Consider the following 27,856-nt stretch of genomic DNA (forward strand, 5'->3'; position numbering starts at 1 on the left):
CTATTAATTAGAAAATATAATAAACTAGCGGCCCGCTCGCGGTTTCACCCACGTGAACTACAGGGTGAGTCATATTGAACTTTCCGATTTCAATAAGGTGTGTATTAAAAACAAAGCGACATGCAGTAAAAATTATTTTATTGTTTGAAAGCACATAACATGCAGTTTTAATTTAGTTGGTTTTAAAAATGATATCCTGTAAATGTCTACCTCCATTGACCACACACTGCTGAAGCCTTTCCCGGAAGTTGTCCATTACTCGTCGAGTCATATTCAGCGGAATAGCATTGATTTCTTCCGTGATTGCAGCCTTCAGTCCATCGATGGTTCGGGGACGATGCGTGTACACCTTTTCCTTCAGGTAACCCCAGAGAAAGAAATCGCAGGGGGTTAAATCAGGTGATCTCGGCGGCCACCCAACGTCACCTCGCAAAGAAATGAGATGACCGGGAAACATTTGTCGCAGGATTTCCATTGAACGCCTGGATGTATGGGCTGTAGCACCATCTTGTTGGAACCAGATGTTATCGTTGTCATGATTCTGCGTTAATTCCTCCAATTTCGGTTTCAGAAAAGTTTCAAGCATGTCGCAATACCGAGCAGAGGTAACTGTGACGACTTGACCATCTTCTTCAAAAAAATAGGGACCCCACACACCAAACTCTGCAATAGCGCACCACACTGTCACTCGAGGGCTGTGAAGTGGTCGTTCGTGTAGGTTTCGTGGGTTATTCTCAGCCCAGTATCGAAAATTCTGTTTGTTGACAGTTCCGGCGAGGTGAAAATGTGCCTCATCACTGAAGATCAAAACAGCAGTGCGGGGGATCTGCTGAATGTCGCAGCATAAATTTGTTCGTGTGTCTAAGTCTCTAACTGTTAATTCTTGCACTACCTGAATCTTGTATGGGTGAAATTTAAGGTCTCTATGCAGTATTCTGCGGACACTACTGAAAGATAATCCTAGTGAAGCGGCATGTTTCCGAACAGAACGCCGAGGGGATTGTTGAATTGAAGCCCGCACTCTATCCACGTTTTCCGCTGACGTTGACGTCCTAATTCGGCCTTGTGGTCTTGTTTTTAATGCTGATGATGTTGCTCTAAAATTTGATACCCAATTTCTGATTGTTGGTCCAGTGGGAATGGGATCACGTCGACCAATAGCAAAATGTAAACGGAACGCACGCTGTGTTGTGATCACGGAGCCGCCATTTTTAATAAACTCTTCAACTACGAACGCACGATGTTGTCCTGACCAAGCCATTGCTCACACTAAAACTGCATGTCATGGCGCGTCTAATGACACCATCCCCACCCTTCTACTCCTTCCCTTCTTCGTGCAACGTCCTTCCAAAACCGGAAAGTTCAATATGACTCACCCTGTATGTTATTATTAATTTCTGTCGCCCTGACTACGTCCTAGTGACGTCTATGCAAAATTTGAGACTCATATGCATTTGTAGTAACGAAGTTGCTTGAATCTGGTGCACATCAATGCTCAAAGCATACCAGCGCACTACACCGACCTTCTTGTGTCGTTTAATAATGTACCCATCGACTGTATCTTGGTCTCAGAGTCATGGCTTAAACCTTCTCTCCTTTCTTCTCTTTATTCCATTTCAAACTTTAATCTCATTAGAAATGATGGTATTAATAAAAGAGGCGGTGGTATCTGTATTTACCTTAAAACTGATATTACTTATAAGATCTTACAACATTCTCCCAACGAATACTCAGCCAATTTAGAATATCTCTTTCTTGAAATTAATTGCCGCCATACTAAAGTCCTCCTTGGTGTTGTTTATAGTCCCTCTATGAATATTAATTATTTCCATACTTTTGAAATAGTTCTTGAAAGCCTTGTCTCTTCTTATGAACACACAATCATTATGGGCGACTTGAACACTTGCCTTCTAAAACAAGACTCCAGAGCTAAAAGGTTACAATCTCTAATAACTTCTTTCATTCTTACCCTCTCTGAAACACATTTTCCTCCAAATTCTGACCCCTCTTTGATTGATGTCATTATGGCCTCCAAACCGGAGAACGTACGTGTACATGGTCAACTGACAGCCCCCTTCTCGTACCATGACCTCCTGTTTGTAAGTTACACTTTATCACTACCTAAGCGAAGAGGCAAAGTGTTAATGCGTCGTAACTATAAGCATATTGATCACGACTCGTTTGCTTCAGACGCTAGTTTAATGGATTGGTCTCATTTTTATTCATCTTCTGACATTGACGAAAAAGTTGACATTTTTAACAATAACTTATTATCTTTATTTAACGCTCATGCACCACTTAAACCAGTCCGTTTTAGACGCCCGCCTGCCCCTTGGCTAACTTCGTACGTAAAGATAATAATGAAGAAACGCGACAAAGCCAAGAGAAGCCAAGTGGCACCCGAGTCCAGAGAATGTTGCTGTCTATAAAAAGCTGCGAAATCGGTGTAACAGGTTGTGTAGAGATGCAAAACGCCGGTATATAACTTCCTGCATTGATAATTTCTCTCCTTCTCAAACATGGAGATTCTTTGAGTCACTAGGCGTGGGTAAATCTCATTTCTTATCAGTCCATTGATTTAAATTCTCTAAATAGTTACTTTTCTACTTCCCCCGTGCGTATGGCCAAATCCAATAAAACTTTATGTCTTCGAAAACTGGCTCAGGCCACCCAGCCTAACTGTGATCCTTTTGCCTTCCATGAAGTGACAGTAGAAGAAGTTAGAAAGGGCATCGTATCTATTTCCTCTAAAGCTGTTGGAAGTGATAACTTAAGTCGTGACATGTTGCTGCTAGTGCTACATCTTGTAACTCCTATTATTACTCACATTCTAAACTTCTCATTCGAGTCAAAATCTTTCCCTACTGCCTGGAAAAGTGCACATGTACTCCCGTTACCTAAACAATCTAATCCTATTCATTTTTCACACTTTCGTCCTATTTCCATCCTTCCTGTCCTTTCGAAGTTCCTTGAGAAATCAGCTTTTCAACAGCTTTCTAACTATCTTTTCCAAAACAATCTTTTAAATACATTCCAGTCCGGCTTCCGCCCATCACACAGTACATGTTCAGCGTTAATTAAAGTTACTATATGATATATGAACTATACTTATTTTACTCGACTTTAGTAACGCGTTTAATTCTGTGGATTTTGATGTGTTACTTGGTATCCTTTCCACACTTAACATCTCTCCGGCTGCCACTGAATGGTTTCGTTCTTATCTTCGGGGTCGCAAGCAAAGAATCTACACCGGAGAGCTTTGCTCTGACTGGGCTGATTTGGTAACTGGTGTACCTCAAGGCGGCGTACTCTCTCCTCTGCTCTTTTCCATTTTTATAAATGAAATTACCAAAATCCTATCTTGTCAATACCATCTTTACGCTGACGATTTACAGCTATATAGACACGCCACTCGTGAAGACTTAAACACTGCAATTCTGAACATTAACACTGATCTCGCTCATATTAGCGAGTGGGCGACTTTGTTTGGCCTTCTTATTAACCCCTCCAAATCTCAAGCTCTAATAATTAGCAGTAGGCAATTACGTGCCAGAGTAGAGTTTAGCACCTTGCCTTGCATTAAACTAAACGAGACTATAATACCGTTGTCTGATTCAGCAAGAAATTTGGGTCTCATAATTGATAGACAGTTATCGTGGTCTCCGAACATTAATGTAATCAGTAAACGCATACATTATTCTCTGCACTCTCTTAAACGCCTTCAAAATTTTTTACCCATTCGCACTAAAATCATTCTTGCTCAATCTCTTCTTCTGCCACTGCTAGATTACGCTGACGTTTGTTATCCTGATGCTAACGAAGAGGCTCTCGACAAACTTGACCGCCTTCAGAATATGTGTATTCGTTTTATCTTCGGCTTACGCAAATTTGACCACGTGTCTGATTTCCGTCGACAACTGAATTGGCTTCCTGTGCGTTTACGTCGTAACCTGCACATTCTCACTATGCTTTTTAACATTTTAAAGTCATCCTCTCCTTCTTACTTAAGGGAGCGTTTTCAATTGACACTTCCAAGTGAAAGACCTGTACGCTTATGTGTAACTCAAAGAAAGCTTGAGTACCCTATATGTAATACCTCTTTTTATGAAAAATCTTTCACAGTTCAAGTAGTGCGCTTATGGAACTCGCTACCTAACTCTGTACTGTCGGGCAATCCATCGCTAAATACTTTTAAAATCAAATTAAAACAACATTTTCTTAATCTCAATTAGAATCTTTAGTAGTCGCTTTGTCTTTTTCTTTATTAATTTTCTTTTCCTGTTTCATCTCTTTTGTGTCATTGTATATATTTATATGTTGTATGTGTGTATGTTTGTATAAGTATGTTTATTTATATAGGTATAGTAATATTTATTAATATTATGTATTATATATATTTATATATTATAATATAGTGTATTAATATTTGTATGTAGGTTTATTATTATTATTATTAACGTAATATTAAAATACCGCACCCGAATCATTTCTTTTGACATCTCCTACAATCAAGGGTTTCTGGTAGAGATCTCTATTAGAGATAAGTTATCCTTTGTACACATTTTTTCTATTGTTATAAGTTTTCTGTACTTTCTTTCTTGTGTGGTACATAAATAAATGAAAAAAAAAAAAAAAAAAAGTTTCATATAAATTTTCGACCCTAAAAACAACCTCTTAGAAGTCGAATATTGCAAATTCCCGTCTTAGCGAGCACCTACGTCCTATAAGTAATTCCTATGCAAAATTTGAGATACCTAGCGCATGTAGTTTCTGAGATTTCGTGATGAGTAAGTGACCTTTCGATTTTATATATATAGATAATAGATAAAATAACCATATAACGCAAAATATTACGTCAATTTTGTTTTTTTATAGACAACACGCTTATAAAACCATAATTATCATAATTATTATCTTTTTAAACGGTTTTATTTAGCTCACCCCGTTTGTTTATTTGTTTGTTTGGGTCAAATTTAGTAATTGAAATTTAACCCTCTTCCCGTTAACCGATTGATCTGAAATTTGGTATACGCCTTTGATTCTGGTGACAATACAATTATCCATATTCAATATTATTGTGAATCCAAGATGGCCGCCGCTACAAGATGGCGGACAACTTAGTTTTTTTCAATCCCATCAATATGGATATCAAATGAAAGGGCTTGTCAAGTAGAATTCAGTGGACTATACAAAATCAAAATCCAAGATGGCCGCCACTACAAGATGGCGGACAAGTTAGTTTTTTTCAATCCTATCAATACGGGTATCAAATGAAAGGGCTTGTCAAGCAGAATTCAGTGGACTATACAAAATCAAAATCCAAGATGGCCGCCGCTACAAGATGGCGGACAAGTTAGTTTTTTCGATCCCATCAATATGGGTATCAAATGAAAGGGCTTGTCAAGTAGAATTCAGTGCACTATACAAAATCAAAATCAAAGATGGCCACTGCTACAAAATGGCGGATAATGTAGTTTTCAATCCCATCAATATGGGTATCAAAATAAAGGGCTTGGTAAGTATAATACAGTATACTATACACAATTACAATATGAATCTCCCACCTAAGTCAAGATCTGGTATCCTGTCGAGGACTGTGTGGCTATAGGGTGCCTAAAAATGATACGTCGCTAGGGGTACCACCCAAGGTAAAAGGTAAAAGCGCGCCGAGAACTGTATGGCACTAGGTGGATAAAAATGATATGTCGTTAGCGTTTTCCCCTCAAGATTCAGGCACATCTTGTTGTACATAGCCTTGTCCCTCTATTGGACCTCTAGGGGGGTCGTTCGTAACATTCTCCATTAACCTTGCAATAATGAGACATCGAGCCTCATTTCAACGAATTGAATAGCATGAGAAATAAAAACTAAAAACTTAAAAATAAAAAAGTATAAAAAAATTTTTAAGTTAAACGGTTTTATATTGCAGATAAATGTACTAAAAGCTAAAAAATAATTTCATAGAAATTATGATTACTAAAATAAAATCGTGGGGACACTTGCTACTTACCACTAGGTGGGTGAAGTCTCACGCTATGTCTTTCAATTGTAGATATTGGACGTGCCCCACGATTTTATTTTAGTAATCATAATTTCTATGAAATTATTTTTTAGCTTTTAGTACATTTATCTGCAATATAAAACCGTTTAACTTAAAAATTTTTTTATACTTTTTTATTAGGGAAATAAAAAGAATAATAAATATTTTAAGCATTTATTTGTTGAACACATATTTATCTGTTTAATATTGATGTCAGTCTTTTATATAAATAAAATACAATAAAAGTAATTATACAATATTATTTGCTATTATTATCTATACATTTATTTGTTGTGATTTCTTTGAACATAATAAAAAATATTACATATATCACAGTGTTCATATATATAAAAAAACTGTTAATATAAAACATATTACTATAATAAATATATTAAAAAAATATTTAATTAAAAACTATTTAATTTTACTTGCACTACTAACTACCACTTGTTAAATATTTTTCTTAAAATATAGCCTCTACGAATATAATATGTATCTATGGGTAGATATTATATTTATAACATTCTCAAAGACCATTAAGTAACATTTTATATAAGTAGTGTTTCTTCATTCCGAAGAAAAAAAGAAAGAAGAGAGAAAGAACCTTGATATATTATTTCAGTTCCTTATTTCCCAATTTATAACTTTCGAAATCTATACCTATCCTATAAATGGAAATATAAATTTGAAATAAATATTTCATTTTTTCCAGTGGGATCGAACCCACAACCAGTCGGTTTACAGTTACACTTTCTGCCTCTGTGCCACCACTGGAATCCAGTCAGTTTTATACTAACGTCATCACACTTTCGGCGTCTCTCATAAAAGTTCACACAGATGAAGTTTGCTAGTTTATGAGTTAAGGAATCCATATAGAATCGTATTTATCTTTGGTCTTACTACAAATTCAATAATAGCTGTAAGGGTTCACTGCTTCTATTGAGCAGACTGACATTCCAATTTATTCTGACATTATGTCTAATAATTTACACTCTGTTGACATTTCTCAACATTTAAATTAATTTCTCAGACAACAGAGGTAGCAACCTCTAGCTCTAATTTATTATTAAATATCCATTTGATCCAGCCAGCTTTACAATTAAATTACAATAATCACGCACATTGCACATCATCACAATATCCGTGCAAAAATAATAATAGAAATGTTAATTCTATTAGATTAGTTCATCAGAACATCTGTTGCTTGACGGGGGGCAAGCAGCTAGAGCTGGAATTATTCATGAACTCGGAGGAAATTAGTATTTTGTGTATTACTGAACATTGGTTAAAGGTGAACCAGCTCATGTTTAATTTCAGAAACCACCGGGTAGGAAGCTCATTCTGCAGAATCAACACAATACACGGGGGGTCCCTTATAATATTAAACAAGAACCTTAAGTTCAAGGAACGGAAAGATATTGTGTCCCTTTCTGTAGAATGTTCTATCGAATTAGCGTGTGTTCAATTAGAGCAATTCATTGTTATATGTGTATACAGACCTCCCTCCGCCAATTTAAAATTATTTTTAGAAGTAATGGATGAGGCCTTAAGCAAACTTACCAAGTCGGGTAAGCCTTTGTTAGTGTGTGGGGACTTTAATGTTAATATTTTGGAAAGTTTTAGTCCCACCATTAATTTATTAAGTCTTTTTAAGTCACACAATTTACTTAATTTATTTATGGAGCCAACCAGAATAACTCCTACGACTAGTACTTGTATAGATAACATATTTACTGACATTATTCCATGCTACAAAAGCATTATTAATAAATTGGATTCTGACCACTCTGGTCAGCTAGTAGAATTCTATAGTAAGAAAAAACAGGTGGCTAAGAAAAGAATTGCTGTTGTACCTGTCACAGCTAGTCGTTTGGAACGTATGAGAGTTAGTTTACTAACTAATTTACTAGTTTTAGATATAACTTTACCTCCCAATTCTTTGTACAATTCTTTTTTTTACTCTTTTATTAATAAATTTCATTCAATATTTACTCCCAAAGAGATTACAATTACTGATAGTCCTATCTTTGGAGACTGGGCCACAGCAGATATTTATAAGAGTAGGGAGACACTGTATATGTTATATTATGAAAAACAGTTTAATAGTGGTGAAGAGTTTAAAGAGTACTTAAAATCTTACTCTAAAATTTTCAAAAGAGTTTGCAAAATTGCTAAATCTTTATTTATTAAAACAAAAATCAGAAATAGTAATAATAAAATTGAAGCCACTTGGAAGGTTGTTAATGCCGAGACTGGGAGAACTAGGGTGAAAGATTCTAATTTTAAACTTAGTATTGACGGTCACATTGTTGATTCCGATTTGGAAGTGGCCATTGCATTTGAAAAGTTTTTCTCTACTTTCCCAGTCAGTCTAACAAACGATTTAGGTTCTTCCACCACTATTGCAGAATCGTTAATTAAAGACAATGTTCCCGAATTTTATAATGGTTTCGTTTTCCGTCATGTAAATTATTCAGACATTAGTGTAGCTTTCAAATCAATTAGTATGAAAAAGACAGCCGACTTGTGGGGTGTCTCAGTTAATATCATAAATTCTTTAATTGATATTTTGATTCCTGATTTAGTTACAATTTTTAATAGATGTATTGATTGTGGAGTGTTTCCTGATTTGATGAAATATAGTAAAATAACTCCATTGTTTAAATCAGGTAGTACGCAAGACCCCACAAATTTCAGACCGATTTCAGTACTACCTACGTTTAGTAAAATTTTTGAAAAGCTGATACTCAGTCAGCTTCTTACTTATTTTAATAAAAATAAATTACTGCACACAGGTCAATTTGGTTTCACTCGTGGAAGGTCAACATCTGATGCTGGGGTCAAATTATTAGAGAGTGTATTCGCGGCTTGGGAGGAGTCACGTGATGCCTTTGGGGTGTTTTGTGACTTATCCAAAGCATTTGATTGTGTGCAGCATAAAACTCTTATCAGGAAGCTACACCACTATGGTATAAGAGGCATTGCTTTGGATCTTCTCACTTCTTATTTAAGTGATAGGATTCAAAAGGTAAATGTCAACGGGAAACTATCACACGGGTCACCTGTAGCATTGGGGGTGCCACAAGGCTCTATTCTGGGTCCGTTTTTGTTCCTTTTGTACATTAATGACTTACCTCACCTTATGAGAGATATCTGTGAAATGGTGTTGTTTGCAGATGATACATCTTTAGTTTTTAAGGTTAATAGACAGCAATTGGAAATTGACGATGTAAACAATGCTCTTTCTAGGATATTACACTGGTTTAGTGCCAATAACTTGCTTTTAAATAGTAGTAAAACTAAATGTATCAGGTTCTTTACTAAGAATGTTCAACAAGTAGAAACCAGGGTTTTGATGAACAATAAGGAACTTAAAGTAGTTAATGAAACTGTTTTCTTAGGTATAACATTAGATGCTAAGTTACAATGGGGTCCGCATATAGAAACTTTATCTGGTAGACTTAGTTCGGCAGCGTATGCTGTCCGCAAGATTCGTCAACTGACCGATGTTGACACCGCGCGTTTAGTATACTTCAGCTATTTTCATAGCATTATGTCTTACGGTCTATTACTTTGGGGTAGTGCCGCTGACATAGATACCATTTTTGTGCTCCAAAAACGGGCTGTCCGAGCAGTCTATAAAATGGGTCCACGGGAGTCACTAAGGAATAAATTTAAAGACTTTAACATCCTCACACTACACTCCCAATATATTTACGACAACTTAGTATATGTGCATAAGAATATTAATAAATTTAATAAAAACAGTGACCTCCATCAATATAATTTAAGAAATAAAAATAAGCTTGCTGTGCCCTTCTCTAGGCTCCATAAAGTGTCTCACTCATTCGTAGGTCAAAGTATACACTTTTATAACAAACTTCCAAACGACATGGTTAATTTATCACTGAACAAATTTAAAAAAGTGGTAAAGCACAGGCTCTGCCAAAAAGCTTATTACTCTGTTAAAGATTATGTTCGCGATAAAGATGTTTGGAAATGAGTTGCTCTATTTCTAAGTTAAAATTGTTAATTGTGATTTATAACAAATGTTGGCATTTAAAAAGAGTGGCCATGAGTTTCTTTGCCTGTATCTTCTCATGAGCTCAACCATTTGAACGGGCTTTTTTCAAGTCAAAATTGCACATTTTTTTTGGTTATTTTGTTTTCCATTTTTTTTTTTATCTTTTATGACATGTCCAAGTGAATGTTAAGCATTTTTATGGAATAAAGATATTTTGACTTGACTTTGACTTTGGTAATTTCGATAAACAGCAATAGCTTAAATTATATATTATTTACTTATTGTTTTCTACTTTTCTTACTAGAGAATAATAAGTGACAAGATCTAAAATTATAACCTAAAACAAAAAAAGAGAGATCAGCGTTAACCCACTGTTATTCAAAATTACCCTATTCTTTTACATTTAAAATTATAAACATATACTACTCAACATTAAAAAAATCTTATAAAATTGTACTAAATTAATTACAATAACTAAAATATTTCGTACATTTATTTATAACATAAAATATAATAAGCATATAAAATATTATATACAAAATTTGACTATTACCCAGCATATTTAAGAAATAGGGTATTTCTAAATAAAATGATTCTAAATGTCGTACCCACAATATTCAGGCGGGTTCGTGAGTTTCGTTTGTGGTTTCTTCTTTAGTAGGTATAATAGGTCCGTGGTTTTTGGCAGGTAGAGTGAAGCAGAGGAGTGAACATACTGAAATTATATAATTTTAATGATAATTAGATATATAATAATTTTAATGATAATTCCCTCCACTCGAGGGAATGATTTATTTACTATTTTCATTGCCTCATACAAGTAACAAGACAAAGGGTAGCGGTGAGTTTCATCACTCAATACGCAATGTCATCATTGTTTGAGCTTCATGATATATATGTTTTAAAAGCTTATAAAAGATTTTTAAAATTCTTTCGTCACTCATTATATCGTGCCGTGCTTATAAAATGATTTGAGTACCTTATTCATTATCACTATTAAAAATATTTAAAAGTAATATAGAAAACAACTATAATTGAAACAAAAAACTTACATATAACAATACCGCCGAAAAGATAAAAGCTGACCCCACAGTTTGTTTCCAAAAATACGCCGATGAGGTTGGAGGCGGACATAGAACCCACACGACCCATCATCATAGCGAGGCACACCGCCATTGCTCTGGACATAGAAATTGGACATTCGGTTAAATCTATACTAATATTATAAAGTTGAAGAGTTTGTTTGGTTAGACGCACTAATCTCAAGAACTAATGGTTCATGAATTGAAAAAATATTATTGTTTTAGAATGCGAATTACGTTATGAGAATATATGTAAATGAATGTGATTAAAGCAAATATAATTAAGTAGTCTCTACAATTTTTATTTCAAATTATGATGATATCTCAATATTTACTGTTTAAAAAAAGCCTACTAAAAAACCATACTAAGTCGAATTGATAACCTCTTTCTTTTTTAAATCGACAAAAAATATAACAAAACCTCACCTATATTTAGTGGGAAACAGTTCAACGGTAACAGCATTCATGAGACCAATGCACGCCCCACACATCTGGAATATCGCGAACAGGGCTACCGCCACCGTCTGGTTGTAGACGTGGTGGGCGACGATCCCACAAGTGCCCGTTATGAACAGAAGCACCACCAAAATGGTTTTCTTCCCTATATAATCTACCAGGAATCCCACTATGATGTACATCGAACAGAATACTAGTCCTATGTATATTGACATTTCAAAGATGGCGGTGTTCATAGTGTCGTCACAGGTTATCTGGAAATTGTAATTATTGTTTTATTGTATTTTGAAAATTAATTAGAGAAAGTTGTTGCTAAGTTGGACAATGGTAGGAATGAATGAAATATCTCGAGAATTGTGCGGTGTGTGAGAAAGCAAAAAAACTTTATTATTAATATATATAATGCATAATAAAATCAAAATCTCATTGTATAAATGTAATTTTTGTAATATTTGAATTGGATTTGGCCAAACTAGTTTAATTCACAACATAATTTGATTTTCCAAAAGCACAGAATAAGGCAATATTGTAAAAAATTGTAAAGATTTTCGAAGCTCTCTTAAAATTCATGACTACAAAAATTAAACATTAAACTAATGACAAAATAATAACCTCAGTGCCATTAGACATTTTCTGTTCAGCTTCCAACACGTCGCAAATACGACTCTCAGCTCCGTCGTGGTTGACGAGGGAATTTAATATTGAAGGGAACCAAATGTAGAAGCCGTTTGTTCTGAAGTATGTTAAAAATATAGATTAATTATAATATAATTTTTGCATAATAGAAATTCTGTTGCAATGAAAAAGAGAAACTTAGTGCTAAGTCCATAATGATAAATTAATTTGATGATATGTCGCCATATTATGTTTATTTGACTATTCAAAGATGTAGTAGAGTACAGTTAGACAGTAGTCAAGGTAGGCAGAGGTAACCTAGTTTTAAGACACTTCGTTCCCCGAATTTTGGAGGCATTCCTTGTTGAGTGGCGGAACTCAACGCCGCGCTTTGCCTCGACACCAGAGCGAAGGAAATGGAAATATAAACATAAATCAATATTTAACTTCCTCGAGTGGGGATCTAACCCACAACCATCACGTTACAGGTACACCCCTGCCCCTGGGCCACGACGCGAAGGCCTAACTCTATGACGGCAATTACTCCGTATATTTACATGATCTAATCATTTTTCATAAACTTACGTAGCAAATATTCCAAATTGAACAAAGCATGTGAGACAAGTCCACGGCAGTAGGGGAGCCTTAAACAAAGGTGCTGTTTGATCGCGCATGGATTTTAGCACCGCGACTATTCCTTTACTATCTTCCTTTTTGCCGTCTTGTACTTCAGATATAAGGGTTTTTACCTGAAATTAACAAAATCAAGCTGTGTTCTAAATGTTGTACTATCATCTTAATATAAAATTATTAAAGAAGCCGTCATGGCTCAGTGGCACAAGAGTGTGACTGTAAACGCAACGGCTATGTCTTCGATTTCCGTTCGGGGACATCAGTATATTATTATTTTCATTTCTTTTCTTGTCCCCCTGCCTATCCTGCTATATGCGGAATATAGAGTGAAACTGGAGAAAGATATAGCCTATTTTTTATTTACTTATATTAACTCACTTCAAAAGTATCTTGCGGTTTCCAGTTGTTCACAGCATAAATTTGTTTCAAAATCTTCAAGCATTCTTCTGATTTTCCTGAAGCGCTCAAAAATTTAGGACTCTCGGGTGCGAAGAGTAAAAATATTGTACTAATTATGAAAGGAAAAGAGCTCGCAAAAACTAACAAACGCCACGGACGGTAGGCAATGCTTAGAAATTCAATTGGTAGGGAAAACTCTAAGGGTAGGATTAACCAGGATACGGCTGAAAAATAAGATAAAAATAACATTAATATACACTGAACGTAAGTTATAAAAGTAATTTTAAAAAATACCAAATTTTTCACCGACACAAAAATAACACATTTTAAATACAGCAACGAAAAATTAAATAACCTTTTTATTTTTTTAACCTCTATTTTTTTTAACAATTTATATTTAAAAATGTAAAATAAAATTTATTCTCTTGTATAATAAGTATATAGCTATTTAATTATTATTATTAAAATGGTGCGCGATGTTGTGATAAGTATGAATTAAAATTTTATTAATAATGCAAAACAAATTATTGTAAAATATATAGGATATGTACATAATAATAGATTTAAAGAACATATTTCCTTTGTAATAAATATTATTTGTAAAATTACAGAAAATAATATTCTTACCAGGCAATACTACAGTCCCAATACCGACGAAGGAAGATCCGAAGGCGACCATCTTGTCACGATGTTGCATGTTTGTGAATTCACCCAGATATGTGTACACTATTGACGATGGCCCCGCCATGCTGAAAATAACATTTTTTATTCTTCACAGGTGGAACCGGTGGAACTCAACTCCGCGCGCAACCTCGCTGCCAGAATGAGGAAATGGAAATATTGAATATTTCATTCCTTCGAGTGGGAATCGAATCCACAGCCGTCGCATTTGCACGACGGCCTACAGGATTTTTCATATATCCTATTATAGAGAAATACAAGGAGAAAGAACTTAATGAATTACCATCTATTCTCGGTTCTCCAAATAAATTACGGGAGGGTATAAAATTACTAAGTAAAATAAAAAAATACTTACAACATAGCAGAAATAAACGAGAACAGACCAAAAGAGATCATATCAGGTGCAAAGCTAGACAGGGCGGCGAAAGTGGCTGAGATTATCATTGCGAATATCATGATGAAGCGTCGTCCCTTCGTGTCCGCCAACCAGCCCCAGAAGTAGGAGGTTAGGATTATAGCTGCAAAGATATAAATGTTTCTATGTAAACATTTATTTCGTATAATACAATAGTATACGTACGTTTTAAAAATATAAAAATAATTTACCTAGAAAAGGTATTGCAGCAAGCCATCCTCTCTGCTGCATCGTAAGGTCTAGGTCACATTGTGCAGCTGGCAGGACGTACCCCATGACCAGGCTCTGCATAATCACTCCCATAAGTATAAAACCACTTAGCAGCATATGCACGATGTTGTATAAGCCGAAACCTACAAATTTAAGATTTTTAGGATCAATTATTGTAATAAGTACCTGATGACATTACTAAGAGTTCAAGTAGATATCTTCGATTCATGACACCATTACCATATTATATTCTTTATTTGTACTACGATACAGAAGAAAATAAAATCATTTATAAAATACATGAGAAAACAATATTACAAACATTTATTTCATAAAGATAGATTTATCTTTATCAGACACAGCCTTACTTATTTTATACACTCTTAAATGTTATTAACACATTGAATATTAAGTATAGCAAAATATAAAAAAAAAAACATAAATATTTAATTAATAAAGGTAGCTTTATTTATCTCTACAAGAGATCTTGTCTAGAAAACCTGTGGAAGTCACTCGTCCGGTGTGACAAGCAACAGGTAAGAGCGCGGCACAATTTAAGAATATTAAAATTAATTTAAAAAAATATGAAATTATTAATTTAAAGAAACCTGCTTCGGAATTTTCAAAGCTTGTACAATATAGTACAATGGGTTTTATCAATTATAAAAAATGCGTGAAGATAAAATAATTGCGATTAATTAGCTAGATGGTATTTATTTTTTTGGTAATAGGTACAGACAGAATTGATGTCACTCATTCAAGGTCGAATTCATTATGAATTCAATTTAAAGGGCATTGTAGTTGATATATTAAGGAGCAATTTAATTGCTTATAAACTTTTTTAAAATGAAGATAATAAAAGTATAGTTAGTTAGTTAGTGTAAATAAACGTCGTTTTATATTAATTACTTATTTTGTTATAAAACATGTTTATATTACACGTAACATGTTTTTTTTTAATGTAATATTTAGTGCAAAGATTTTTTCTTAGCGAGCTTCATTTGCAGTCTCATTAGAAGAATATTATAACAGCATCGTGTGGACGTGATTATTGTCAATTCAAAAGCCTACACGTAAAAATGTTATAAGCACGCGTTTGTCTTTAATTTCCTGCGAGTCACGTATTTTCGTTTTTTTAAAACTACGAAAATAGCACTTTTAAGCGTTTAAATATACTCCATTTAAATGGCAAGCAATTTGAAATCATTTCATATAATAGGTAAAGTTAATTTCACATACAATGAATGAAAAAGCTGGGTGAGCTTATATAGCAAACTTAAGTTTGTCAACTTTAATAATTTACACTTCCAGAAATCCTGAAATTGATATGGAACCCTCAGTGAGCGTGTCGACTCGCACTTGACCAATCCTTTTTATTATCAGTGCTACATCTTTTTATAGTTAAACATATTATAATATTCACTGATAACGATAGTTTATAGTTTATACAACACGAATGGGGGCAATTTGTAAGCATGTAAATATATTACTAATTCCTATTTAAATAAACTGTTTTCACGTCTTAAGTCTCGTTGATTTTACTATTTGCATTGCATGAAGAGGCTTTGTATTGTTTGTGGTGGTATTAAAAATAGTACGATAGCGTATGTGTTAATACTTGGGAAACCCCATATTACTAACAATTTGGAAAACACAACGAAAGAACTACTGCCAAAGTTTACTTTGGTATTAATTTTTTTACATAATAAAATAAAAAAAAGTAAACTAATTACGCCATTATAATCATGATTGGGGCGTTTATTGTTTTTCAGCTTCACTTTTCTTTATTTGTAAGAAAGAAATTAGTATTAACCTATGAAGACACTCCGTTCTTAAGATATATGATACAACGAAATGATTGGTGATGGCTTTGAAACGTACTCGACGTAACCTAACTAAGATACATTGTGTCTATCATTTGTGTTTTATTCTAAACTAGCGGCCCGCTCGCGGTTTCACCCGCGTGAACTATGTTATTATTAATTTCTGTCTCCATGACTACGTCCTAGTGACGTCTATGCAAAATTTGATAATCTTATAATTTGTAGTAACGAAGTTTCATACAAACTTTCAACCCCAAAAACAATCCCTTAGAAGTCGAATATTGCAAATTCCCGTCTTACCGAGCACCCACGTCCTATAAGTAACTCCTATGCAAAATTTCAGATTCCTAGCACATGTAGTTTCTGAGATTTCGTGATGAGTGAGTGACCTTTCGATTTTATATATATAGATAGATAAGCAAATGTTGAACGGAATTAAATTATAGCAGCAAATATTTTTTGAATTTAAAATTTTTCAGTTGAATTTAAAAAAGAAGATATTTTTTAAACACGTACCCACGTACCCGGAGGGCATGTATGAAGAGGTTGATGAAAGTGGACGAGGCGAAACAGGTATGTAGAGACGGTGTATTTGGCGCTCCGTTCTCTCTGACTACCCCGCTAGGAATAAAGCGTGTAGCTGTGTTGTGTTGTTGTTGTTGTTGTTGTTATTAACACGTCTTTGCATAAGAATATTACATCATAAAAGATCCCTTAGTGTTCATTACCTATTACATAATTTGATAATACTATATACATCAAATTAGGCGGATGGGTCCCAAGAATGGAAAATCGAGTGTGGTGGCGAGAATTGGGAAAGGCCTTCGTCCAACAGTGGACAATAGATGGTTTTCGATGGTGATGATGAAGATATCATTATCATATCACGTTTTACACTTCCACTCAACCAGTATCGAATCCACGAATACTGTTTACACCTAAAAAGAAGTCATGCACAAATTCCTTGTTGCTGTGTCAGTAAAATCTTATCAGGTTTAACAACATAATTTATTAATCAGCTTTTATTAAACTATTAAGGATTAATTTTTATGGCAGAGGAAAATTTTATAATACAGCGAAAAAAATAAACAACAGCTCAGATAAGCGAAAAAAAATTATATCACTGTCTCATGTTGTATATCTTATCATATTTATAGTGGGTTTGGTATAATTGGTGATTTTGGTATTATTGGTATTTGTACCGGAAAGTACTATCATGACATTCACTTTTGAAATACAAATGCATTTTCGAACGTATTTCTCTATTGCTCTCTATATATTATTTTATTATTTAAAATTTAAAAATATTAAAAATTATATATTAAACTAATATATCAAAATTATTATTATTGATATACCAACAATAATATAATTACATTTTACTGTAAATAATGGTAATTAATCGCATAGAAATGACAATTTTTATTTACTTGTAACCTTACATTTTTTTTATTAGACTTTTCTAGATTTTTTCAGGCTATTTTAAAAATTGTAACTTGTAACATAAATATATAGCAGCATAATGTTACACATTTCGAATAAATATCAAATCTAGATAAATAACCTATAAATTATCAACTATTTGGTGAAATTAGATACAAATGTTACATCATGAAATTAATATAACTAATTAGTTCATGCTGAGAGCCAACTGCGAACTAATAAACGATTATAATTCGTCTTCTTTGAGAAACTTTGAGAACGCTTTTATATATTTTATTATTTAATTCTTTCTCTTTACCTATTTAAAATAAAAAATAGGTATAGAGTTAAAAAAGCTTTATAGTCTGAGGCCATTCGTAGTGTAGGGGGCATAAGCCTGCGACTGTTGAGGTAAAGCGCGGTGTTCAGTTCCGCCGCTCAACACTCAATACCTTCAATACTGGATTTAAAATAGGCAATACATAGAGTAAGCAATTTATAAAAAATATAGCAATTATTTTTTATAATAGCTTTTTTCCTATAGCGCCAGATGTATTAAGTAGTGAGTCGTTTTAAATGTAAACAGTACCACTTGTTGTGACTATAAATAGTAAATATTATTAAACGTCGGGTTAATAGATGTGTATTTAGCACTTTACTGGAAGCAAAATAAATAAATCTAGTTTATTTCGAGTATTTGGAATTAGATAATGTGTTGAGTAGTCATTTATATTGAGGAAATATTTTAATATATTCTATATTTTTATTCATTTTATTCTATTCTATTCTAATATATATATATTTTCATATAATAATAATGTAAAAAAATCATAATAGGTATATAAAAAATAAAATTATTAATTGTCATTTTTGGAGTTTTACTGCTGCACATAGCAGGATAGGCAGAGGGAACCTATCAACTTAGTGTTACAACGATCCGTTCCCATTAGGATCCTTACGATCCTCATTTTCCGCCGATTTATGGTGGAATTGTGTATTGCAATCACCATATGTGGAAATTATATAAATTAAATTGAAATAAAAATATATATATTATTTTTTTCGCCAGTCGTGGCACAGGGGCACAAAATATGACAGTAAATGCGGCAGATTGTGGGTTCAATTCCCACTCGATACAGCGGGAAGCTTAAAAAAGGGTTCAAAATTATGTTTACTATAAAAAAAATATGTTTTACGTACCTATACAGTAAGTAGCAAAGCAGAGTTATATTAGCTCGTAGTACTTATGTTATTACGTGAGGTGTTGACTATTGACGTTGTCAAGTCGGATGCTTCACTGCTCCCATTAGGATCCATTACGAAGATAGCACGATAAATTATATTTCAAGTGTTTAATAGTTGTAAATAATTTTATTTTATAATTTGTGTAAAATTAATAATTTTATTTTGTAATTTGCATAAGTGAAAATTATATGTTTTTAATATTTTGTAGAGTACGTAAAGGAAAATTGTTCGTGAGGATGTCATGGTGTAGCGACAAGCTAAAGTCTGACTGTAACCATACGCGACCATTGTGGGTTCGATTCTTAATTGGGGAAATTAATTATTTTCATTTGTTCTGTGTGTGTAACACGTAATCATTATCAAATGAAATACTGGGCGGAAAGGAGGAGGAACGGAGTGTCTTTTTACTATGTTCCCTCTGCCTACCCTGCTATATAAGGGATGTAGCGTGAGGTTACATGTCTATCTAGAGATAAAGTGCGTGCTAACTACTAAACTGCTATGTGAAAATTAACAAAATTGATATGATTTAATGATTTTAAATTCCATAAAATTATATAAATTAAAAGTAGATATATTTTATAAAAGTTATATCAGTGACATTTAATTTTATTTTTAATTACCACCCACAGAGACACGTGTTGGCGTGACGTATATTAGCGCCACACCTTATCTAATAAGAAACAAGATATCTGTCATAGCTAAGTGGAGAAGTGTACGTATACTTGTATTTTTTGATTTTTTTAAAGCAAACAATGTTAAGTAATTATTGTTCATTGACATAAATACGTTTTTAAAGTTACAGAAATTACTAAGGATTATTGAATTTTTCATATTTCAATCTGAAAGGATGTCGCTTTATTTGCTCTTATATGATTCAAATGAGATCGATAAACGAAACTATAACGAGGCATTAATGTTTTTTTATTTTTTAGCTTTACGCATATAGCAGAGGGAACCACGTGCTAAGACAGTTATTCATTTCCCGCCGAGTTTTGGAGGCAATTCGCATTGAAAGGGGACAGAGCGGAGAAATGAAAATATTATATAAATATTTTATTTTCTAGAGACTTTTCTAATCTAACCCACAGCATGTACCGCTTACAGTAACTCGTTGATATCTCTGCCTGAAATCTTATTAAGTCATAAACTACTAGCATTTATTAACCATAGTTTACCTTTTATAGCGTTAGTTGTAGACGTTTGGATCTATGAAAGAAAAACGCATAATAAAATCATTTTTATAACAGCTATAAATACAAACTTGTCCTTCTAATCTTTCCCACAGATTGACAATGATGTCTGTCAAAAATAAATTTAATTCTACGATATTATAACACTATTAATAAATTAATACATCAACTGTTATGTTATCAGATAAAATTCTTAAATTATATGAGGCGATTTGTTCTATAATTAAGTATGGCGACAGTGCTGTGCGCTGAAAAGGAAATGATAAAAAAATTGTCAAAAATTCGCTGTGTCATTGATAATTAATAATAAATTATTCAATAGAATCATTTTAAAGTGATTTCTGACACAAAAAATATTTGTGAGATTAACTTAGGTTCTCTCGGTAAATGACAGTACCAATAAATAATTACAAAGTAAAAATTATTATATTATAATTTAATAATAATATAACTTTTACTTTCATTATTTAAACGTGCTATAACTGATAACAATATAACAATTATTCATAAGAATTACGAAGGCTTATTATATTAATAGACTTAGAGCTTTCAGTATTTTTATTTCCTTTCCTATAATGATATAGAAATTGTCAACAATCCTTTTCCCGACTAATTAAATAAGTAGTTTAATTGTTTTTTTATTAACGGAAGCCTACAATTAAGCGGTGTTTTTGTAGTAAACTATCTTTATATATTTAAAATTTATTATTAAATCACTACTTCACTGTCTTAAACCTGTTTTGAACTTATTAATCATACAGAAAAAATATTTAAAATTCATTTTATTTCATATTGTCTAGAAAAATAACAATAAGATAAATAAACGTATGACGACGAGTGTGCAGTTCATTAACACGACATCCAAAGAAAAAACAGTAATTCATTTTTGTTTGTGCAAAATGGTCTTTATCGTATGAAAAGATCGAAAATATAATAAACGTAGCAAATTTTTATATGAAGAAATTAACATATTATTTCATTAAGCTGTCTGATTAAAGTTAAATTTGCAATAGAAAGTTCTAACCAATAGATAAAATTAAAGTAAGGTGCTAGTTACAATTGCCTCTGATGGTGTTTTGATTGTATTAATTCGATATATTCACGCTATTATTGTGAAATTTATATATTTAATCTGTCAAAGCGGATTACGGCCAAGGTTAGCCTAGTTCCATTGATATACTTAAACTACGCCGGTTTATTATAAATAAAAAGTATTTTTTTAATGTAGATTTATTTTTCATTGATTTCTTTTAAGAGATACACTCTCTTAAAAGAAATCAATGAAAAATAATTACTATCATTATTGGAAAATTTTTGGTCAATATCCAAAGCTTGTACATCTTTTTTCCACAGATCCAATTAATTGATAGATCTACCTGATTCATTTATAGTAAATAGTATAATATATTTTCCTTTTATTGTTTTCGTTAATGACACTTTTCTAGACAGATTGTAATTGATAAGAAAGCATTGATTGTTTAAGGAAAATGATTAAGAAAAGTTACTTAGAAATATTTGTAATAAAGAAGTTTTCCCGACAATAAAATAATTGTTTCAGTAAAAGGTTACTTACATTAAAAATAACGTCATAATTGCGCAGTAGGTAGTAATTATCACTTGTAAAAACATTATAATAGTACAACGTCGTTGTCTTATATAGGCAAAATGTATATATGTTATATAGGCGAAATTTTTCTTCATAGTTTTGAAATTAGTATGTCAACTTGTAGCATATTCAATATTTATTTTATGGGCAGATAAACATTTTTCTCAGTTTTTATAATTAGCTTTTCGAAAATACAAAATTTCGGAAACATAGACATTCCTTTTAAATTTAATTGTACATAAATTTACAAAGAATGAGCACTCTAAAATTTAAATTGTTTTAATAAACTCACCAGTCTCGACCATAGCTTCTTCGAGCGTTGCAATGGAGATATCTTTTTTGGCGCCTTTTTCCATTTTCCCGCTTACGACCATTGTGTCGAACGTCTAAACAAAAAAGTCAAGTTTTTATGTTTTCATAATTCAAATTATTTATTAATTCAAAAATATAATTAAGTTAAACGCAAGTCACGATTAAAAATTTAATTATTTTATAATTTGGAATTAAAAAAATATATATTAAAATTAAAATACCTTTAAAGGATGAATGATTTATTTACTAGCACAATTACATTTAACATGAATAAAAAAAAATAACGACAAGCGTTAATAATCACTGTCCTTTACTGAACGCTGTTATCAAGCCAACTAAAGTGAAATTATAATTAATTGACTTAGAGTATCAAACCATCGGAATCAGTATTGATAATAACGATGAAACAACACAGTGTGCCCTTTAGATTAAGAAAAAGATAGATACAGCACGCTAATTATTTGCTTATTTTGTTAAATTATGCATTTGGAGATATAAATCGCGGATGTAATGAAATTGATGAAGGAATGACATAGTAAGTTCAGTGTATTAAGGTGGTTCTTGTGCTGAATTAAGGGGTATTAAATAAGGGGCATATACTTATATATTTAAATAATTTACATTTATTGGACAAATGTAGTAAATAAAATATATGAAATTTTATAATTACAATGTTATTATAATCTCGATCGAAAATTTTGTTTCAATAAACAGGCTTGTACCTACAATATCTCATTACCTTGTTTGTTTTACTATGAATCTGTAGTCACCAATTAAATTAAATTAAAGAAATTACTTGTGGACACTTCACGTAAGGAGAGCAGCAAGAAAACGAGTTGTCTTTTAGTTCCTTTGTATTTATTTGTCTATACAAACTTGTTATTTTTTATACTTAGCAGCGGCACGGCAGTCATAAGGATATACTTACAACTGCTTTGCCCTTTCAGTCATCCTACTAATATTATAAATGTGAAAATTTATGAGAATGTATGTTTGTTCCGTTTTGACGCAAAAACTATAGAACTGATTTAAATTAAACTTTACAGTAATGCTACTTATACATCAGAATGATACATATAAACTACAATTTTTGAAAACATTTCATATAATTTGACTATAATATAACAAGAAATTTAAGCGTGCGGAGCCTCGCATGGGTCGCTGGTATGCAGATAAATTACATACAGTTTGTTCAATTTATTTGACTTTCCCTACATTAATGTCACAGATAAGGCGTACATAATATATAGCTGTAAACTTAATATACCTATCTATGAAAAATAATAGCAAAAAAATCTATCTAACGTTACCATTTTTCGGTCGGCTCAAAACGAAGCATTTTAGGGTGACTTTAATTTTATTTATGTTTTCGTTTTTTTAAGAGAACTTAAATTTTTCTCGATGTCTGATGATGCCTTCGTTTTTTTAATGTATAATTGACACATTAATAAATAATTTAAAATTTTATTTAATAGTTTTTTCAAAAACCTTTCACGCGGTATGCTATTTTTGGAAAACTAGTTGGTCACGTTACGTATACCTAATAAATTTTATCTGTAATATCTATAAGTATATAAATTTTCCATTTATTGTATAATTTTCGCTTATTGCAAATCATATTAGTGTATACATAAAATATAAAAATAAAATTATCATTTTCTTTATATACCTGTATTAAACTAATATAAGGAGCTTAAATAATGATAGATGAAGATTATTTCACTATATGGGGGTAGATAAAAGTAAATATTTTTTTTATTTCATTATTATTTGGTATAAGTGTGCCTGTTGTCGGGCGGAATACACATAGCACGTAAAAGTTACTTTCCATTGTAAGTCATCGATATTTTTCTTATCTGGTAATCCATTTGCTTTTGTTTAGTGAAAGATTTTCAATGTCAAATAATATTGCTTTTGCACACGTTAATTATTTTTGCACACGTTTTTTGCGCGTTGGACAGTAGGTTATTATGGGATAGTAGATCTATACTTCTGTAACTTCCGCATGTTTTCAATATATGGAACTTACAGTTAGGCGTGTTGGGTACAAAACCTTTCGTGGTTTATACGGTCTAATGAAAATGATAATTGTGTATTTATTTACAGATATAATTATTCTATTAAATACTATACGAATATTTATTAAATATGTCTATGTAATTATTTTCAGTTCAGGGGATGAATTCTAAAAAAACCACAAAACACGTGTTCTATTAAATATTTTTAAGAATTTGAATTTTAAATTTTATAAAAATCAGTGCCGATTTAATGATTCTTCCATACAAACTTGAAACCCCTATTACACCTCTTCAGGGTAAAATTTTTCAAAATCCCTTAGTGGGTGTCCACATTATGAAAATAAATATCCGTTCAAATTTCAAGATTCGACCATCAGCTACGGGCATCTATAGCTCAATCAGTGGTAACATCTTCTTTTACAAAAGCGAAGTAATTTTTAAATAAAGCATTACCGCTAGTAGGAAACTTTTAAAAACATTGTTCGTTCAGCCACGTTCTGTGTGTATTTATAAAATTATTTGCATTTTCCAAATGCTTCCGTGAGCGGTACATGTGAAGTATGTATTTTTAAAATATAATATAATAAACAATTAAACAAAAGATAAGAAAAATGATTACACCATAAAAATGCTTCATCATAATTATTTTTTTTGCAAATTTTACGTCGTCATGTCGCCTTATCTTAAATGATGTTTTGGACTTGAGATTTTTCTTAAATATAATTAGCAAGAATAAAGACGAACATTTTTACATTACGTAATAATTTTATATTAATTTATACATAATCCAACGCGGGCACATACTATCATGACAAATATTTTTTATAAAATTAACCTGATATCTTTGCAAGAAAGACCACGATAATAAAATTTTATTCCTGATTATTATTTCACGTTAAAGCCTCCATTTCCCATTTACTACTCAATTTTCAAGATTTTGCGTGTTGAGTGGGCCTCGGTGAGACGTGGACACACATTATTTATGAGGTTATGACTTACTTAAACTTTTTTTATTTTACATGTTTCTACAACATGTATGTATATTGAATGGTGACACCTAAAGTATGTAAAATTACCCTTTAACTAAACCTAACCGTTGTCCAATCACCCTGTGAAAAATAATTTAGGAACAGGGTCTGTTCGATCCCCAAGCGGGACAATTCATTATTTTCATTTCCCCGCTCTAGTAAAACAAAGGCGCGGCGTTGAGTTACGGCACTCGGCGCGCAGTGTCCCGAATACAAGCAGACGGTAAAAAACGATGTATCTCAAGATATCTTTCTATAATTATGCCGGGTGTTATATGCCGGGAAATTCTGTTACTTCGTCCATCGAAAGATCAGCATTTTGATGAATCAGTCTTAATATTTATTTGTTGAAAATTATGAGGGAAATTTAGATAAAAATATTTTATTATGATTTACGATAGCTATGTTGTCGCTACGTTACGATGAGAAGTTCTTTCATCATCGCAGGTTCAATATGTCACATTCGTTTGTGTAAACATTTTTACGGTGATAAAAATTTATATTTTTTTCCTTAAAATATATTTATTTTTTTACTAAAGAAAGTTAATTGCTTATTTTAATCAGATTTTTTATTTTATTTTTCGATAAGTATAACTTTTTTAATATAAAATAATGGAAAATTGTCGGTATTTAAATTTCGAAGCTCTTATTTATAACATCTAACTACTTTTTAATCCATACCTATATTATAAATTCGAAAGTAACTCTGTCTGTCTGTCTGTCTGTCTGTCTTTTACGCAATCAGGGCCAAACCGCTAATTTAATTGTGATAAAATACTCATATAGAGATACTTGAGGGTCCCGGGATGAACATAGGATACTTTTTTCTCTCATATTTGTAATATTTTCGATATATACCAATATATTAAAATATTTATTAATTTGACATACAATTTATTCCGCCATGTTAATAACAACCGTCGTTGCTAAGCAACCATTTGCAAAGTTTATTGTTAGAAAACGTCACCCAAAATAAGCTTGCTTAACGCATCTCTCTATTGAAAACTGTAAATAATTTCATAAATATATTTAATAAATATTCGTATAGTTCAAGCGGGCGTAGCCGCGTTCGTGTCCACTAGTCTTTTATATATTCATTTTATAATGTTTTGGAAGTAATAGAAAATATTTTAATTATAATCTTAAATTCCTAATTCGTTCAATTTGAAATTTTATCATAATGTACATAATATTTAAAGTCCTAAGAAGTAAAATATTTGCATGTATTAAATAAACACTTATCTATTTGCCAGTTTAATAAACCTTTAACCTAACTCTAAGCTTCAAAATTAATTAAAAATGAAGTAGAATGGAGATATGCACACAGTCATCATTTACTTCTTAGTGATAAACATATATTATTATTATCTTTCATTTATACTTTTTACGTGTTTGAACCTTTACATTGTCACGGTCCAAGAAGCCATTATATTTTCTGACGCAATTAAAATTATACTTCAGTTATATTTACAAGTATATTTATTAAGAGCTGAATTTCCTAAATAAGCTAAAACGCTTTCGTGCAATTTTTAATGAAATATTAACGAATGGCGGTTACTCTAAGTTTAAATGTGTTTAAATGGAAGGAAATATTTATAATGTAACTATATGTTCAACAAAGGCGAGGTTACTGTAAATACGACAGTTGTGGGTTCGATTTCCACTCTGGTAAAGAGTTAATATATTGTTGCTCGTGAGGCGTGTAACATCTGCCGCTAATGTCACTTTATAATGACCACGACCGCTCTGACAAGAGTGTTACGACGGAGAAGAAGAAGAAGAAAGAGTTAAAGTGCCGAGATGAATATCTTAATAAAAACGGAGTGGCTTATGACTAGGCTCCAGGTCCTTTCTACCCTGATGTGTGTGGGATACAGCATGAACCTAAAGAAAAAACTTCAACTAACTGGTGAGATGAATTCCGTGGTTAAATGGTTTTTTGAATCAAATCAGTACAATTTTTTTTTCTTCTATATTTTACAATTATCTTTTATTTTATATGTTATTTTTATATTAATTAATCTGATGTAATAGGTAGCGTGTTAGACATTTTTCAGTGGAAAAATATCGGTCACTATCAGGGTCAGACGCTGATGTGATAAGTATGAAATATTTTTATTCAATAAATTTTTAATTATGATTACAATGTTTGATGATAAGTGAAAAATTAAAATTTAAAACAATACATACATTTTCCAACGCCCCATACGTTTTCACATGCACTTTGAAAATTTTTATTTTTGGAACCAACTTGAACGTCACACCGAAAGATAGTTTCTAAAATAATTAAATTATAAAATATTTATTTTATATATATATTTGATCAAAGTTTGTGTGCTCGAGCTCAGAATTTCACGGCGACTGGTGAGGAGACGGCGGTCAACCCTATTATATGTTATATGTGTGTAATTAAATCATCTAGTGTCTTTTGTTAGCGATAAGGAGCCGCGGGAGTTCTACAGATCATAGGCTAACATGATATAATATGGTGAACGGTATCTTCCATTTAAACTAAATTATTATTATAAATATTTTGATTTTTTATTATTATTATTTTTGATGTAACTTACATCTTTATTACTAATAACAGGCTATAATATAACTGTAACGTTGTTTATACACGCTAGTCATACATTCTAATTTCTATGAGAAGA

General features: G+C 32.1%; 1 protein-coding gene across 2 annotated transcripts; it reads right to left on the bottom strand.

Moving 5' to 3' along the window:
* Positions 1 to 10,303: 10,303 nt before the first annotated feature.
* Positions 10,304 to 27,568, bottom strand: LOC146540121 (synaptic vesicle glycoprotein 2C-like). 2 transcript variants are annotated; one of them, XM_085207535.1, is made up of 11 exons: positions 27,393 to 27,568; positions 22,137 to 22,230; positions 14,537 to 14,698; positions 14,286 to 14,448; positions 13,877 to 13,998; positions 13,229 to 13,473; positions 12,803 to 12,966; positions 12,215 to 12,335; positions 11,573 to 11,856; positions 11,117 to 11,244; positions 10,304 to 10,779 (listed from the first exon to the last, which is right to left on the bottom strand). In XM_085207535.1, exons 2-11 carry the CDS (start codon positions 22,216 to 22,218, stop codon positions 10,682 to 10,684), a joined length of 1,569 nt encoding a protein of 522 aa, XP_085063661.1. In that variant the 5' UTR covers positions 22,219 to 22,230; positions 27,393 to 27,568; the 3' UTR covers positions 10,304 to 10,681. The 2 variants fall into 2 exon arrangements, with proteins under 2 accessions (XP_085063661.1, XP_085063660.1); XM_085207534.1 differs by lacking the exon at positions 27,393 to 27,568 and adding an exon at positions 22,378 to 22,537.
* Between the last annotated feature and the right edge of the window lie 288 nt (positions 27,569 to 27,856).

The sequence above is a fragment of the Heliconius melpomene genome, chromosome 3 (genome assembly GCF_056956725.1).
Source record: "Heliconius melpomene rosina isolate 202511_hmr_F chromosome 3, ASM5695672v1, whole genome shotgun sequence".
NCBI classification, from domain to species: domain Eukaryota; kingdom Metazoa; phylum Arthropoda; class Insecta; order Lepidoptera; family Nymphalidae; genus Heliconius; species Heliconius melpomene.